Raw genomic sequence first — 18226 nt, 5'->3', positions numbered from 1 at the left:
TGTGTGTGTGTGTGTGTGTGTGTGTGTGTGTGTGTGTGTGTGTGTGTGTGTGTGTGTGTGTGTGGTGAGACGGGGCGACGGGGGGTTGAGGCAGTGACCGAGGGGCGTCTCCAGTGCTGCCATGAGACGAGAGCGGGGAAGCCATTGAGGGAAGGAGTGAAAGAGATAAGAGAGGACATGAAAGAATTTAGAGATAAGAGAGAGAAAGAGGGGGAGAGAAAAGATCAAAAATAATCCCGCCATAAAGTCAAAGTTCTGAATCTTGAGATCTCAATCCAGTTCCATCTCGACCCTTCCTCAATCTCTCCCCCCTCCTCCAGCTCCTCTCGCACTCCATCCAACCATCGCTCCTTTATGATCCAGGCGATCTGCATTTCCTTTCAACTCCCGCCCCTTCTCCTCTTCTCTATTTGTACCGTGCACGTCCTCATCCTCCACCTTCTCTCTCTCTTTCTCCTGCTCCTTCACCCTGTCCCTCCTGTCTCTTCCTCCTCTTCAGGATTTTTCTCCCCCCCCTTCCCTTTCTCCTTCTTTCCATCGCGATTGATGTCTTCATCTCTTTCCTCTCTCATCTTTTTTTATATTCTCTCCTGCACCTCTTTCACTTCCTGCCTCTTCTCCACCGTTTCCCCCTCTTCCGTGTCAGTCTTTGTTGATGCGTTCATCATTTCTCTCCTGGGTCTCCTATTTTACTGACTTCCATCCTGCATCTCCTCCTGCCTTCTCTCTTCTCATTTATTCTGTCTCCTCATCCTCCCTCTCTTCAGATTCTCTCCCCCCTTCTTCTCCCTCTACTGATGTCTTCATCTCTTTCCTCTCTCCTCTATTTCTTTCTTCATCTCTTTCCTCTCTTCCTGCCTCCTCTCTCATCCCTCTCCTCCCCAGTTCTGCCATCTTAAGAGAGTTGCTATTCAGTCATGGACCTCCTCTTCCAAGAAAGAGATCTGACATTTGTGAATCATCGCCCCTGTTAGTCACACTGGTCAGTTTGAACCTGCGTTGGTGGACTCTATTAAAGTAGTTCAGAGAGGGAACATTTTCTCTGGAGTATAAAACATAATACAATACTCATACAATAAGAGGTTTGGAAGATATTCTGGATTTTTTTAAGGCTGAAAGATAGAGTTATATTTAAAACGAAGTAAAAGGGAAAGTAAAACACATTAGAGGTAGGTTCGCTCATGATGTATCTCCGTGGGTCACCTTTAAGGAAACTGATGGGAAAGAGATGGGAAAAACACAAGTCGGCTCTTATCTACATACATTTTTCATGCTAGAGGTCTCATTGCGACATTAAAAACGCTCAAGTAAAATTCTCACAATAACCCTGATGAAATTATACTTTGTTTCCTTTATTTTTAAATGCTTCTCTGCATTTCCTCTGCTGGTATTGGTGGCAGCTAGCTGTTTTAAATGGGATCCTGTTTTCTGTCTGATAAATGAAGAAGGCGTTGGAGAACGGGTGAAGATGCTCCACATAGACTTTGGCCTGGTTTCCCATTAGCTGCACTAACAGACGGTGGGGCTATCTGGCTAATGCCCTCCATTTGTTAGCTTCACAGCTAATGGTTTTGCTTTTTATTAAGCCTCTAACCTCCTGCCTCATATCCAGAGGCCAGACTTGTTTGTGGAATTAAGGCTGGATCTAAATGGAGCCAGGCTTTGCTTCAACCCTCATACAGCACTCAACGTTACTCCATCTATAGATGCTGATCTTTTGCTGAGAGTCTGCAATGTTGTTGACAAAGGGCCTTTGTAAATGTTTGAGTGTATGTGCATATGCCTGTGTGGTTTGTTATTGTGTGTGTCTATCAGTGTGTGTGTGTGTGTGTGTGTGTGTGTGTGTGTGTGTGTGTGTGTGTGTGTGTTTTTGTGTGTTTCTCTATTTGAGTATCAAGCATGTACTACTCAAACTTGTATAGACTTTATTTACACGGTAACAGGTAATCACACACATGGTAACCACAACTGAAAACTCCATTACCCACTTAAGCACAATAATTGAGGTAGGCCTACCACTCAAGAGAGCGATTTAGAGAATAATATATATTACACAGACATTGTGCGTAGCACCGCAGATAAGAAGTCCCCAGCTGCTAAAGCTTGGGTATTGTATGTGTGTATTGGCTTCCCGTGAATATATTTTGGCATCCAATCTATGTCTTCTGTCTCTGCCGCTACCACGACGAATGTTGTCATGCCGATGACGTGGGCTCGCAAGCACTTGCGGCAAGTTTTGGGCATGAACTTTGGGTGACTTCTGCTTTCTCCTCGCTTTCGTTTTGGAACACTGCTTCAAAGGGTGCTGTGATCAAAGCAGTCTGAGAGACAGCTAGAGGAGCGAGTGATGGAGGGAGAGAGAGGAGGGGAGGAGGGGAAGAGAGAGACAGCCAGAGAGATAGAGGATGAGAGAGAGAGAGAGAGAGAGAGAGAGAGAGAGAGAGAGAGAGAGAGAGAGAGAGAGAGAGAGAGAGAGAGAGAGAGAGAGGTGAGAGAGGGAGAGAGAGGGAGAGAGAGGGAGAGAGAGAGAGAGAGAGAGAGAGAGACAGAGAGAGAGAGAGCAAGAGAGAGAGAGCAATAGAGAGAGGGAAAGCCCCAATGCTCGTGAATGATGACACGGCTCTCTACTGACGCAGCCGGCTCCCTCTGTTCCGTCTCCCTAAACAAAAGCGCCATTGGATATCAAGCGGCGTATCTCACACGGATGCGAGGCTGCCAGACTGTTTTGACATCTCTATTGAACACTTTATTATTCCACTCCTTTCATTTGGCACCAGCCACAAGAGGACAACACAGAGAGAGAGGGGGCTGGTTATATCATGACCTAGATAAGGCAGAGGCGTACTCTAATACTATTTGCTGCACGTCCGTTCGTAGCACACTAATATAGATGTCTCTTTCTCTCTGACTGTTGCTCAACAGCATTGGTATCCAGGAAAAAATACACTGGAAGGATGAAGACGAACTGTGGGTGAAAAGAATGGAAAAAATCCAGGTGCACAAAATAACGACACAGAAAATGGCCCTGATTTAGCTTGGGATTTATGAGTGCATTTATCTTCTTTATACATCGTAGCTAGTATCGCTGGAGCTGTTTGGGTTGGCACAAACAGTGTTTGTGACAAATTGTGATTTGAAAGAGTAAACATTCAACACAAATGTTTTCCCTTGCAGTCTCGTCCTCTCCTCCAGCCTCCCCTCTCTATTCTACTCCACTCTTTTTCTCCTCGACTTCCCTGTTCTCTTCCCTCCTTCCCTCTCTTCTCTCCCCTCTCAGCATCCCTGTTTGATCATCTCTGACCTTTGTTGTCGACAGCTCATGTTAGGATTAAGTGTGAAGGAGAAATACACTCTCGATCTCTCTCTACTCCCTCAATTCAATCCAAAGCCAGTCAGAGAGAGAAGGAGAATCAATAGGCTGTTAGCCTTCCTTTGTACGTGAACCCTCATTCTGCTCTGTCCCTGGGGACAGTGCTCACCTCAGCCCAAAGCTCAGCCCATTTCGTGCGGCCAGCCAGCCATTCTCCTACTGACTGCCACTACCCCCCCCCCCTCCGCCCTCCTCCTCATCTGCATATCAAAGCCTGTAGAGCTAGGTAAACATACCTCCTGCTCATCTGTTCCCAGGCCATAGACCCCGATTTTTACGGCGCAGGCACACCAACCAGATTATCGGACGTCGGACAGTCTGGTGAGATCGGTGACATGAGTCTTTTTGCTGTGTTCTGTGCGATTGGCCGTCGTCAAAGCCGTCTGTGTTCTGGACATCACGTCTGTGTTCTATTCCGCCGATTCCACATGTCGAATCAGCCATGACCAAATCATTCAGTCTGACAAATCTGTTTGGTGGAGCATCTATGACGCTAGTGTGCAGATTTTGCAGCAATAATGATACATGAGGCCACTATGATTTATATGATTTTTTATTGATCATTGTGATTCTTCACCCACTTACTGAAGCCCGAGTTCTGACAACGCACTGCTGTTCTGAAGTCGGTAGTCGGTCAGGAGTGTTCTTCACACTTGACCGGACACAGGAGCCGACTGAACTGTCCGACTGCCTTTTCTGCCGACGATCGGCAGTCGGATTGGTGTGTCCGGGCCTTTGGAGAGGTCCCCCCTTTACCAGCAAAATTTCAATGTGTTGTGGGTCACGAGTGATTGGCGATTCAATAACTTTGAACGGCAATCTGCTGACTCACATCCAAAACACCCAGATTCCCAGACAGCCAAGGGAAGGCCAGTTCATTGAATAAAAACCGACCCCCAAACCACAAGACCTCAGTGAGGAAAGAGGTCTTAAGGGACCACAATGGGGTGGTCTAGTCACCTTCATCATTATCAACATTCTCATTAACCTCATCAATGTTATCTTTTTCTTCATCTTCATCCACATCAGCTACATTGATGTCCGTCTTCTTCATTTCTAAGATGACCAAGACTAAAATGATTTCATCCGTCATCCATGAAAACCTTGTAACTGTCATTATCATCATCAACATCCTCCCTGTCTACTGCATCATCCTCTCTGTCTGCTGCTCACCTTTATCATCCTGATCATCATCATGATCACTTCATCATCTCAGACCTCAACCTTATCATTATCGTCATTATCAACATCAACATCATCATCATCATTGTCGTTTTGAACTTCAACTCAGCATTAACACAAAAGACCATGTAACGATGAATTGGGATCCGGTTATGACGTTGACGTGAGTAGTCGCAGAACCCATGTGCTACGGTAAAATATATCTATATGTAAACCTGTTCGTTTAATTAAGTGAAAAGTCGTATTCAAGTGATATAAGTGCAAGATATAAGTAGGATCCAAAATCCAAAAAGTCGAGTAAACCCAGTTCAAGAGCTAAAGAAAAGAAGAGAGCTCTTTGGAAAGACTTCACTGCTCAGCTCCAAGAAGTCATCACCTCGAGTCACGGGATCAAGAAGCCTTAGGGTGCACTCACACTAGGCCACCTGGCCGTGGCCGTTGGCCCTTTTCACACCTAACCGTGCTCAACTGGCCCCATTATTCTCTGGCCTGCACTCACACTAGGCCATCTGGCCGTGGCCGTTGGCCGTCCCAACTGTGGCCTGGCCAAGGTTGGCTCTTGTACATACGTCATCACGTCGTAACACGTCATCACCAAGCGTCCGCTGCATGGACCATGATAAAGTCTGCCGCCAGTCAGAGTTTTAACAACAATGGACAACAACACAGAGAACACAGTTCTCACTTTGCTGAGTCTGTTGCTTATTTGGATATATGTTTACCATTTAATGGGAAAGAAGGCTCGTCGCCTTTTTTATGTCCATGGTCGTCGCATGGACTATACGTCATCCAGCTCAGGTTGCGTAGCCGTGCGTGTGCGCGTGTCGGCTCATTAGCATCTGTACCGTGGCGGCCCGTACCGTAGCAGCACACCTCTCCCAAGTGGCCAAGTTGGCCTGGCCTGGCCAGACTGGCCACACTCACACTGGCAGATTTGAGCACGGTTAGGTGTGAAAACGGCCACGGCCAGATGGCCTAGTGTGAGTGCACCCTTAGACTCCATCTCCGAAAGACTAAGTGGCGCAGAATCCCGTATGAGTTCAGCTGAGGACCAATTGAACAACCTAGATAACGTCTCTGCATCGGCTCAAAAAAAAGGGGCTAGCACTCACCAGGTCAGTGGAGACCATGGAAAACCGTCAGCGCCGACTGAACTTGAGACTGGTGGGCTTGCCAGAAAACAAAGAGAGAAAGAAAGGTGACTCGTCGTCCTTCCTTAACGAGTGGCTACCCGAACTCCTTGGACCAAAAAATTAACCAATTACACTATCCGTCGACCAAGCCTTCAGACTTCCAAAAGCCTAATGCCAACAAGCCGAACCTTAAACCTGTTCCTTGGGCGATCCTCGTGAAATTCCGCTGGCTGACCGACAGAGACCGGGTGATGAAGGCTGCTCGCAAGAAGAAATCACTAGAGTAAGCAGAGAATCGTGTGATGTTTTTTAGACCTTTCAGCGGAGATTCAGCTGCAGAGGAGATGGCAGTTTGATGAGGTTTGATGGCGTGAAAGCCCGACTGCATACTCTGGATATCGAGTTTGGATTACCAGCAAAGACGAGATATCGAGTTTGGATTTCCAGCAAAGACGAGAATTTCCACAAGGGTAAACCGCGTACCTTTCTGTCTCCAACAGATGTAGAGGCTTTCATCCGAGAGATCGAAACAGAACGGTCTCAGACATGATCGGAGCAATGACGTGTGTGAGTCAAGCTCGATTTCGCTAGCCCGCTTGGATCTGAAATATATGAACGACTTCGAAGATTTATGGGATAAGATTATTATATTCCATGTATCACATACCTACCTGTGTTATAGCTGGCCCTCTGTTTGATGGTATCACTACTATTTCAATAATAGTAATAAAATTATGCTTGATCATGTTACATAATGTTATGGGTCAGTTACAAGTAATCGGGTTTACATTTTTTTTATACTTAAGAATTTCTGTCGGAACATAATTATCTCATTGAAGTGTTTGGGCGATTTTGGCTTGGCGATTACATCTGTAAGTGTGTGAAAACGCTATATCACTCCCCAAGCGCTTCAGTCATGACAAACTTTGTAACCTCCCAGCCCTTCAAACTTCAACGTTGGACCATACAGGGGTGCCCCCCTTCCACCCTTCTGTTTGCATTAGCAATCGAGCCACTTGCTATTGCAATTAGACAAAACAGCAGTATAACAGGTATCAGGATTGGGACTGTGGTGAATAAAATACTATTTTTTCTACTACTATTCGCGGACAACATTGTTTTATTCCTGACCCAGCTAATGTGCTCTATTCCAAATCTACTTAGGTTAATAAATACTTTGAAGTTTTCAAGTTTTACTTATTTGGGGATCAAAATGACTCATTCAACAGAGGATCTTGTTTCCACTAACTATAGCCCAGTGATATCACGGGTGACTAACCTTATTAACAGACCAACAATGCCAATTTCAATGATTAGCAGGATTAATATCCTTGTTGTTAAAATGATTGTTCTACCCAAATTCCTATACTTATTTCATTGTATATCACTTCCACCACCAACTAACTTCCTAAATCTTCAGAAATTTCATATGGGCCCTATTTTAACGATCTGGAACGCAAGTGAGAAGCGCCAAGCACAGGTAGCTTGGTGGGCGGTGGCGATGTCGCTAGTTTACCGGCACGGAAAATGAGTCTGGAGTAGCCTAATTACCCGTAGGTGTGGTTCGGGCGTAACGTGCAACAAACCAATTAGAGTGCCAGCTCCCATCCCCTTTAAGAGCCATGAGCGCATTTTAATCTGACGAGTTGATATTTTGACAGAGCGTCTGCAGTCTCCGATGAGACAGATGCACAGGAATTTCAAACTGCAAATGGCTCAGTTAATGGCCAAATAATATGGCCTAATTCACACATGGAATAAGGTTTTCTTCCACAACTTCAGAAATACTCAAATAAATTTCGGTAAAGAAAACGTATATGATATAACATATGATATGCGGTAACTGTGGTTCTATTTAATGATATACGCATAACATTATAAACATCGTTTCTTATCAGTATTGTATGCATTATCGTTATCGACTTGTGCTCCTAATATGCATGTGTCCCCCCGTTAATAGACATTGCCATGGACTGTGTTATGTGTTACGTGATTAGTTTGCGTGTGTTTAAACTGATTGACGCACACGCGCACGCGCGCCCGCATTCATTCATTCTTTTTAACACTCACTCGCGGTAAAACAATGTTTTCTCACGATCAAATACTCATCAATCCTAAAAGTTATGGGCATGTACACGATGTCTGTCTCAAGAAAATATGTCTTTGCTGTACTGTGTTTGCAGATGCATTGATCTAAAAGTACAACTTATTACCGCTGTATCAGCTGTTTTTTCCCAAATAATTTACCAAGCATGTTTGGCTAGGTAGATGAGAGAAGCAAAGTGTGTGCGCGAGGTGCACAAGCAACATTATGCATGCGCCCTTAAAATAGCATCTGAACGACGCGCCACTGACTTTAAACCAGGTATTTTCTGGTTTGTGGCGCAAGTGTTTTATGAAACGTCAAAATAGCAACAGGGAACGTTTGCGCCAGAACAAGCCTCCTCCTTTCGCCGAGCCGCCCCTTGGGGCGCAAGATCATTCCCTAATTTACCAACGCGTGGCGCAGGAGGGAAAAGAACGCTCTGCGCGAGTTGCAAACTAGCAACGACACATGCGCCAGTGATTCAGTCAATTGCGCCGGATGCAAGATAAGGCCCATGGAGTAACAGACGAGCGAGATTGCACATCTCCCTACTCTATCTGCCATATGACAGGGGAGGGTTGAACTCCCCAATCTCAAATGGTACTACTGGGCATGCCAGCTTTGGACAACCTCCTACTGGTTTAGGTCCAGTTCATCCTTCTCATGGGTGACCATGGAAGCAGAATCATCAGCTAACATACCTCCTCATTTATCCCTGTTCTCTGATAAACTAAAGAAATCCACAGGTAACCCATTTGTTTCCAACTCCATTCGTGTTTGGCATGAAGTTCATAGATACCTAGAAGTTTCCCTAAAACTATCACAGTTCACACCCATTTGGGGAAACAACAATTTTCATCCAGGGGCAGAAGACAAGCTTCAAACTTTGGGCTGACAATGGTATTGGCCAATTAGGAGATCCCTTTCAGGTGGACGCTCTCATGCCATTTGAAGATATCAGAAAACTATTTGACATACCTGCTAAACATTTCTTCAAATACCTACAAGTGAGAGACTTTGTTTATAAAAAAAACCCTAACCCTATCAGCAGTAGAAAATATTGTGGTAAGCCCTCACCAGAGAAGACTTATTTCCATATTTTATAAGATTCTGTCATCTGGGTCACCAGAGGCATCTGAGGTCCAGTTGGTTTGTTTGTGTTTACTGTAATTGTAACTTAAAACAAAATAACAATAAACACACAAAAAAAAAAAAAAATTGCAGAAAAATGTGTTCATTTGCCAAGATTAAAAATCTATACATTATTGAGTCACAGCTACAGCACCAATCACAGAATTGGACAGGAGTTCTGTTAATGGAACTAATCATTCAGTTCTGAACAGATTAGACTTTGCACCAATCATACATTTCAATATCCTCTTTGTGAAACCTTGGACTGTGGCTGTGGTTTGTTTCAATGCCTTCATTATTCATACAATAATATTTTTTTTTGCAAAAGAATGGTGTAGTACCACATTATAACATAAGAGAACATTTGAGAAAATTGTTTAATTAATGGTAAATAGAGAGAAAAAATTATTGTGAAACCAACGATGCTTTTGATTGACAATCACAATATTACTAAAACCAACTCCCCATGTAACTCAAACTCAATCACAATGTAGCAAAAATATTATCACAAAGCAATTAAAAATAACCTTACAATGTAACTTATACCCTATCTCGATTTAGCATAAGCTCTATCCAAATGTAACTTAAACTCTATCACTATCAAACTGCGGTATCTTTCACAACTGAAGCGTCCTGAAGCGAATTCAGGATGGTTCTCCCCGATAGTACAGTTCCTTTGTAGAACTCTGAAGGCAGGTTTACCCTTACTAGAACTCTGATGCCCACCAAACTAACTGATAATGAGGTTCTCGCTCCGCTTCCATATGAACTCTGGCTCGGTTTGTTTAAGGTGTATTTGGGGTGGTGGTGTTAACTTCTTAAAACTCTGGAAGGTTCTCCCCGAAGGTACGGTTCATTTTGGGGGGGGTTGCACTTACTGGAACTCTGGTGGGTTCTACCCGATAGTATAGTTCATTTGGGGGGGGTGTACACTTTCTAGAACTCTGGAGGCTTCTCCGCGATAGTACGCTTCATTTGAGGGGGTTTACACTTGCTTGAACTCTGCGAACTTAAGCAAACTTTGGCCCAGTTCGCTTAAGGTGTAAACGTGATCCGACCCAGCTATACATAGTGAACAAAAAAAACAATGCATTGTGGGTTGAATGTACCCTCTCGCTGAAAACGGGAAATTATAAACATATTCAGCCATCGATTCTTGAACTTTTCCTAGATTAAAATGAGTCTCATTCAGACATGGTGCAATCAGGAGGGGAAAGCACTCAGAGCAAGCAATTGCTTGTGTTCACTCACAAAACACAGATGTAAATTATTTAGTAAACCAATGGTGGAAATGTAGTTATTTTTCTAATTTGTAGGAACACAAAAGCAAAATGAAAAAACCCAAGAACGCACAAAGTTGTTTCTCCATTATTGTTGTCTGCCACAAGGAAACGTTGCAAGTTTTTTTAGAATGTCCTCGAAACACATTCTATTGTTGTAGATGCAAATTTTTAGGCTACAGGAATCTAGGTTAACAAATAGAAATGTCATGTAAAATCTGGACAGGGTTGGAGAGAACAGGGAAGGTAGGAGCAGAGGGTTTGTTCAACAAATAACACTGGAGCGAACTTGAAATCACAAATTTTGCGTATGGAGACATTACGCACTATGGGACTAAAATACAATCGCAATGTTACTTAAAAACAATCACAGTTTAATAAAATATGGTATGGTAATTTTCCATGGACTCAATAAATTAATCTTATTTTATCTGCTCCCTATCATAACTCAACCACAGGCTTTACAGAATGGTAGCATATGTTAATTACATTAGGTGTCGGACGTTGCATCGGGTGCTTCTTAAATTTCCTTGAGGCCTGAACAGAGCTCACATTAGGTAGGTAGGCCATCAAACAACCAGAAGATGATTGAACCAGCTTATTGATTGATGAGGAGTTGATAAGATGTAAAGACACAATGTGTCGATTTCTTAGTTCTCACATTCTAAAAGATTGTCCTGTTTTCTTTATATTTACAAGATAATTTACATTCAAAGTTTTGTCCATTGACATATTAATCAAATCAAGCATCAATGTTTGTGTATAAATCAAACCATGTATTGGTGTTAGTGTTGGTCTTCCAGTTGGTGTGTTTGGGGTTGTACAAGGTCTGTATTGCTGAATAAGGACACAGTTTTGGAAAAAAGAGAAACTATATATACAGAATAAATGAGGTTGCAGTGTCCAACAGTGTGTGTTTGTGTGTGTGTGGTATTTTTAGTGTTCTTCCATTTGCGTGTGTGTTTGCATGTGTGTTATCATTGGTGGAATAGATTGTGTATGTGTGTTTTGGAAAGTGTGTGTTTGGGTGTCTGGGATGGTGTCTTTTGTGAAGTATGTTTGTGTGTGTTTGGATAATATGTTTGCTCAGTATAGTTTGGGTTTGTATGTTTGGCTAGGATATTGCTTGTTGTGTGTGTGTGTGTGTGTGTGTGTGTGTGTGTGTGTGTGTGTGTGTGTGTGTGTGTGTGTGTGTGTGTGTGTGTGTGTGTGTGTGTGTGTGTGTGTGTGTGTGTGTGTGTGTGTGTGTGTTAAGGATAGTGTGTGGACTCAGTATACTTCATGCCTGTGTGTGCATGTGGGATAGTGTGTTTGCTAGTGTGTTGGGAAATATTGTATGTGTGTGTGTGTGTGTGTGTGTGTGTGCGCACGCACACGCAGATAGTGTGTGTGTTCGTTCATCTGGCTAGTCTGTGTGTGTGTGTGTGTGTGTGTGTGTGTGTGTGTGTGTGTGTGTGTGTGTGTGTGTGTGTGTGTGTGTGTGTGTGTGTGTGTGTGTGTGTGTGCGTGTGTGTGTGTCCGGAAAAGTTTGTGTGCATGCATATATCTCTGCATCATCTCTTGGTAGAAAATAGGATGGTCTTCGCAGGTCTAATTGCTTTTGCCTGCGCGTTCGCAGTAGCGCAGGCAGCAGTTGGAGCTACACATTCACCGAGGCTGGTGGCCTTCAGCAGGTAGGAACGTCCAGGCTGGATTCACCCAGAGCCCAACCACACAGGAGATCCTCATGGGAAGAGGGGTCACTGCTGATCTGCTTGATGTCTCTGTTTGTGTTCTCTTCTTTAGGAAACTCAACACAATTGGCTTTGGGTTGTTATCTTTAATTTATCTTTAGTTTAGACTACTTTGTTCTGTTGTGCTTGGTATCAACCTGCTGGTTATTTATTTTTACTTGATATTTATGAGCGATTTTGCAGACTATATGTAGCAGTTATGTCCAAAGAGACTTGCAGTGAATTGAGACTCATCATCTGCATGCATGATCACACACTGTCTTGGCATTATATGAAAGCATCATGACTGTTCCATTCAGGTTGAAATTGTCAAGTCTGTCGTTGGAGCAAAACAGTGAACATGGTCTTCCACACATAGCTCTAATCACAACTAATGACAATCAGCAACCGATCACAAAGGCCAGAATCAGGAGAGGCGAGAGTTTTCTTCTGAAGGGCTATTGTTTATGGTTCTAATGACAGTTCAGCTTCAGAGGATAGAAGTGTGTGTGTGTGTGTGTGTGTGTGTGTGTGTGTGTGTGTGTGTGTGTGTGTGTGTGTGTGTGTGTGTGTGTGTGTGTGTGTGTGTGTGTGTGTGTGTGTGTGTGTGTGTTTGGTATTTGCGTGCATGCATGTTTGCTTGTGTGTGAGATTATGTATCCGTGTACATGTGTACCTGAGTGTGTGTTTGTTTGTGTGTGTGGGGTGGGGGGGGGGGGGGGGGGGTTGTGGGTGTGTGTATGTGAGGGAGATGCTGGGTATTAAACGCTCAGGTTAGCATCACATACCAGGAGTATATTTAAGGTGCGAGGCCGCTGTAAATTGCATTTTCATAATGCTTTATTTCTATGTTAATGACATGCTTGTTTACCTGCAGAAAGCAGGCCGTCCCAACAGCAGCCATTTAAACCCAGAGGGAGAGCAGAAAATGTGGTCACATAAAAAATGTTAGCCCATTAAATTAAAACGAGAATGTTATTTGCTTCCCTTATACCAGTGCAGCTAAATGGTCTCTTCTTCAGAACTACCAACATAGGAAAACTTTACTGGTGAGAGCAGATTCCACCATAGCTGGATAGGGATCTATACAGTATGTATAGCTCAGCTTATACTCATACGTATACATGTAAAAAAACATATACAAACCAGTATATTCCCATTGTACAATTATCTAGCAATATACATCATGACTTATAAATCTGCACCTGGATATCTGCATAGTGGATTTCTACAGTAGCTGTATATATGTGACATATTACTCCTGTATTTGTAACGTTTTGTTTTTATCTGCAATGTACCTTGTGGCAATTTACATATACTGCATATCTTTATTTCTTTGATACTAAAGGAACCCATTAGCTGAAAACATTGTTGTCAGCTAGTCTTGCTGGAATCAACAAAAAATAAATAACAACATTGACAAATAAAGGCTAAAACAAATCAACTGAAATCAATGAGGTTCAAAGAAAGTGGCAATGCAAAACTAAATGTAATAATTATGTCTTGAACATCTGTGCCTAACTATGGATCTGTTGATTTGTGTACAGATATACAGATCTATAATCTAGCATTCAATACCACTGATTTACGACAATGCACTGGGGCTTTATACCAGTGCCGTCGATATACCAGTCTGCACTGGTATATCATTCTCCATTTTCTATTTTATACTTATCTTTAAATATTGTCTTTTAATCTCTTTAATGCTTTTCCTTTTGATGTCTTTAAGAAGTTATTCTTGCAAGTGAAAAGCACTCGGAATGGCCTTGTGTACGACGGCTGCTGTAGAAAGTGCTTCTTGCCTTACAATCTTGTGGTGGAGATGGGGATGGTAGCAGGGTGGAGGAGATGGGGATGGTAGCGGTGGTGGAGATGGGGATGGTAGCAGGGTGGTGGAGATGGGGATGGTAGCAGGGTGGTGGAGATGGGGATGGTAGCAGGGTGGAGATGGGGATGGTAGCGGTGGTGGAGATGGGGATGGTAGCAGGGTGGTGGAGGAGATGGGGATGGTAGCAGGGTGGAGGAGGAGATGGGGATGGTAGCAGGGTGGTGGAGGAGATGGGGATGGTAGCAGGGTGGTGGAGGAGATGGGGATGGTAGCGGTGGTGGAGATGGGGATGGTAGCAGGGTGGTGGAGGAGATGGGGATGGTAGCAGGGTGGAGGAGATGGGGATGGTAGCGGTGGTGGAGATGGGGATGGTAGCGGTGGTGGAGATGGGGATGGTAGCAGGGTGGTGGAGATGGGGATGGTAGCAGGGTGGAGGAGGAGATGGGGATGGTAGCGGTGGTGGAGATGGGGATGGTAGCGGTGGTGGAGATGGGGATGGTAGCAGGGTGGAGGAGATGGGGATGGTAGCAGGGTGGAGGAGGAGATGGGGATGGTAGCAGGGTGGTGGAGGAGATGGGGATGGTAGCAGGGTGGAGGAGATGGGGATGGTAGCAGGGTGGAGGAGATGGGGATGGTAGCGGTGGTGGAGATGGGGATGGTAGCAGGGTGGAGGAGATGGGGATGGTAGCAGGGTGGAGGAGATGGGGATGGTAGCAGGGTGGAGGAGATGGGGATGGTAGCGGTGGTGGAGATGGGGATGGTAGCAGGGTGGAGGAGATGGGGATGGTAGCAGGGTGGAGATGGGGATGGTAGCAGGGTGGAGGAGATGGGGATGGTAGCAGGGTGGAGGAGATGGGGATGGTAGCAGGGTGGAGGAGATGGGGATGGTAGCGGTGGTGGAGATGGGGATGGTAGCAGGGTGGAGGAGATGGGGATGGTAGCAGGGTGGAGGAGGAGATGGGGATGGTAGCAGGGTGGAGGAGATGGGGATGGTAGCAGGGTGGAGGAGATGGGGATGGTAGCAGGGTGGAGGAGGAGATGGGGATGGTAGCAGGGTGGAGGAGATGGGGATGGTAGCAGGGTGGAGGAGGAGATGGGGATGGTAGCAGGGTGGTGGAGGAGATGGGGATGGTAGCAGGGTGGAGGAGATGGGGATGGTAGCAGGGTGGTGGTGGAGATGGGGATGGTAGCGGTAGTGGAGGAGGTTGGGGTTTTGGAGGTTGTAGGGGTGCTTGAGGGAATAGTGTTGGTGAAGGTTCCGGAAGTGGTGGACATGGTAACGGTCAGGTTAGAGGTGGTGGTGGAGGTGGTGGTGGTGGAGGTGGGAGTAGAGGTGGTGGTGGTGGTGGTGGAGGTAGTGGGGGTGGAGGTGGGAGCAGAGGTGGTGGTGGTGGTGGTGGAGGTGGTGGTGGAGGTGGGAGTAGAGGTAGTGGTGGTGGTGGTGGTGGTGGTGGGGCTGGAGGTAGTGGTGGTGGTGGTGGAGGTGGAGGTAGTGGTGGTGGAGGTGGGAGTAGAGGTGGTGGTGGGGGTGGAGGTGGGAGTAGAGGTGGTGGTGGTGGTGGAGGTAGTGGTGGTGGAGGTGGGAGTAGAGGTAGTGGTGGTGGTGGTGGTGGTGGGGCTGGAGGTAGTGGTGGTGGTGGAGGTGGGAGTAGAGGTGGTGGTGGTGGAGGTGGGGCTGGAGGTGGAGGTGGTGGAGGTGGGAGTAGAGGTAGTGATGGTGGAGGTGGAGCAGTAGTGAAGTTGGGCTAGAGGTGGTAGCAATGGTGGGGGAGTTGGTGGAGGTGGTGGTGGTGGTGGTGGTGGTGGTGGTGGAAGTTATAGCAGTGGTGCTTGAGGTTGTGGTGGTGAAGGTGGTGACGGTGGTGGTGGAGGTGGAGGAGGTGGTAGCGGTAGGGCTGGTGAAGGTGGTGACGGTGGTGGTGGAGGTGGAGGAGGTGGTAGCGGTAGGGCTGGTGAAGGTGGTCGCGGTGGTGGTGGTAGCGGTGAAGGTTGTAGCAGTGGGGCGCGAGGTAGTTGCGGTGTTGGTGGTGGTGGTGGTGGTGGAGATGGAGGAGGTGGTGGTGGAGGTGGTGATTGAGGTGATAGCGATGCTGGTGGAGGTGGTGCTGGAGGTGGGGATGGTGTTTGCGTCAAATGGTTCTCCTTATTAGAAGAGCAGTGGGTTCTACTTATGTGTAATACAAACGTTGTCCTATAGCGATGATGGAGTCAGAAAGAAAACATACCGGTGTGGAGAGAGAGAGAGGGAGGGAAAGAACTGGGAGAAAATGAAGGATATATATGGCCAACAAGAGAGTTACGTAAAAAGAGAAAGGAAAGAATGAGAGATAGACAGATGAAGAGAGAGGCATAGAGGGAGAGAGAGAGAGAAAGAGCAAATATCTTATTCAAATTTGAAAATGTTTTCCTATTCCAAGAAAATTATTTGAATTAAACACGAAATAGAGAGACAGAGAGAAAGGGAACAAGACGTACAGACTGTTGGCTGTAGCCCACACATCACTCTCTCTACCCCTGTCTGTCTGTCTGTCTGTCTGTCTGTCTGTCTGTCTGTCTGTCTGTCTGTCTGTCTGTCTGTCTGTCTGTCTGTCTGTCTGTCTGTCTGTCTGTGCCACAGCGTGTGAACCAGGCTTCTACAAAGCGTATGCAAGCAACATCAAGTGCTCCGAGTGCCCTCCACACAGCTCCAGCCACGACCAGGCGGCCAGCATCTGTCATTGTGACAAGGGCTTCTACCGAGCTGCCAAGGACCCTCCCAGCTCCCCCTGCTCCAGTCAGTACCAGACGCCCTGACCTCGCCTGTCTGTCTGTCAGCTAGCGCTCGTATCATCCCGCCCAACACCTGACTGTGGCCATATGTGAATACATGTCCTGCTCTTTTGTGCAAAGAGTGATTTATTTTGTGTTTTTTGTGTATTCCCTACACTCCCTGAATTGTTCAGTATTGTTTTCATCCATCTTTTTGTGATTGTGTTGAGATATTTCTCTGTTTGCTGTTAAATCTCCTGGCATCTCTGAGTGCTTTTCAGCCCTCAGAGAAGCTAAGATATCCTGATATCAAAATATGAATGAAAATCAGAAAGAGCTTTATTCCCAGGTGCGCTTTCACACACAATGAACTTATTGTGGCGCATTGGGGCAGGTATACACAATACAAAAATTATCCCATAAAAACTACAGGATATGGAACAAAAGTTAAGATATAAAACAAATATTTGCAATAGAAAATATGATTGTATAATGTCTGGGAAACACTGTTTTAACCTTAAAGCTGCTAAAGCAAGGGTAAGCCGGGAACTCCACAGAGCAATAAATGGGATTTTGGGAAGGCTTAATAGCCTTAGCACAATTGGTACAATGAAGCAATTTGAGCACATGATCTTGGCAGCCGATGTACTTCTGAAATATGAAACGGTTCCGTTGGTTCCACCAACAGGGCCCCCATCCGCCCCGAGGAACCTGGTCTCCTTCATCAACGACACAGCACTCTTCCTGCAGTGGGCGGCGCCCAGCGACGCGGGCGGAAGGAAGGATCTTTCCTACAATGTCCTGTGCCAGCGCTGCAAAGGTAACCACGGCGATGGGGCACCGTGCGAGCCATGTGAAGCGGACCTGCGCTTCATCCCTCGGCCGCTGGGGCTCACAGTCACGTCGGTGGCGGTGCTAGACTTCGCGCTGCACGGCAACTACACCTTCCACGTGGAGGCAGTGAACGGTGTGTCCAGTCTCGCCGTGGTGGCGCGCTCGTTGGCCAACATCACAGTGACGACGCACCAATCAGGTAAGAAACTCTCTCTCAATGTATCGACCTCTTCCTCTGTTCCTCAGTCTGTCTCCCAATCTATCCCTCTCCCACTCCCTCTCTCTCACTTCCTCTGTCTCTTTCCAGTTCCAGTTCTCTGTTCCTCCCTCTCTCTAGCTGCATCAACCTCCCTTCTCTCCCTTCTCCCCCTCTCCCCCCCCCCCTCTCTCTCTCTCTCTCTCTCTCTCTCTCTCTCTCTCTCTCCCTCTCTCCCTCTCCCTCTCTGTGGTTCCCCTCTGTAAAGGTCAGTGTTGAGTGCCACTTTCCTGGTGTAAATGTTGTTATTTGTCAGGGTGCTCCAGGCCGTTTCTCTGCTGTGAGGTAGCTGAGCACTAGTGTTTGCACTCCTCACGCCTCTAAATGGCAGCCATTTATTTAGAATGGAATCTCTCTGTCATAGTCGTTTCACTCAGACAGGAGGAGACTTATCTCTGAGGTTGTTGTTTTTCTAGCATATTCGACAAGAGTTTCAACAGATTATCTGCTAACTTGCTAAACGAGATTTGGATACTCAAGTAAGGTCAGCACGCATTTGTAACATATTACCATGAAAATCGATAGAAACCCTTTGTGACATGTTCTCAAAGTGAATGTCAAAGTGAATGGCATGTTATTGTGGCTTTAAAGTCTCACTTGATCATCTTCAGATCTCAGATATCTATAACAGGAAACAGGAAGTACGGTCATTAGCAGAGCGATGAT

General features: G+C 45.8%; 1 protein-coding gene across 1 annotated transcript in view; it reads left to right on the top strand.

Annotated features, from left to right (window-relative positions):
- The window catches only part of LOC132471663 (ephrin type-A receptor 6-like), a 73143-nt gene that overhangs the window by 25132 nt on the left and 29785 nt on the right, over positions 1–18226 (top strand). The window contains exons 7-8 of the mRNA XM_060070889.1: positions 16340–16495; positions 17159–17503. Coding sequence (XP_059926872.1) covers positions 16340–16495; positions 17159–17503 — 501 coding nt within the window. The remainder of the gene's footprint in view (positions 1–16339; positions 16496–17158; positions 17504–18226) is intronic.

The sequence above is a fragment of the Gadus macrocephalus genome, chromosome 14 (assembly GCF_031168955.1).
Source record: "Gadus macrocephalus chromosome 14, ASM3116895v1".
NCBI classification, from domain to species: domain Eukaryota; kingdom Metazoa; phylum Chordata; class Actinopteri; order Gadiformes; family Gadidae; genus Gadus; species Gadus macrocephalus.
This window is presented reverse-complemented; position numbering and strand designations above follow the sequence as displayed.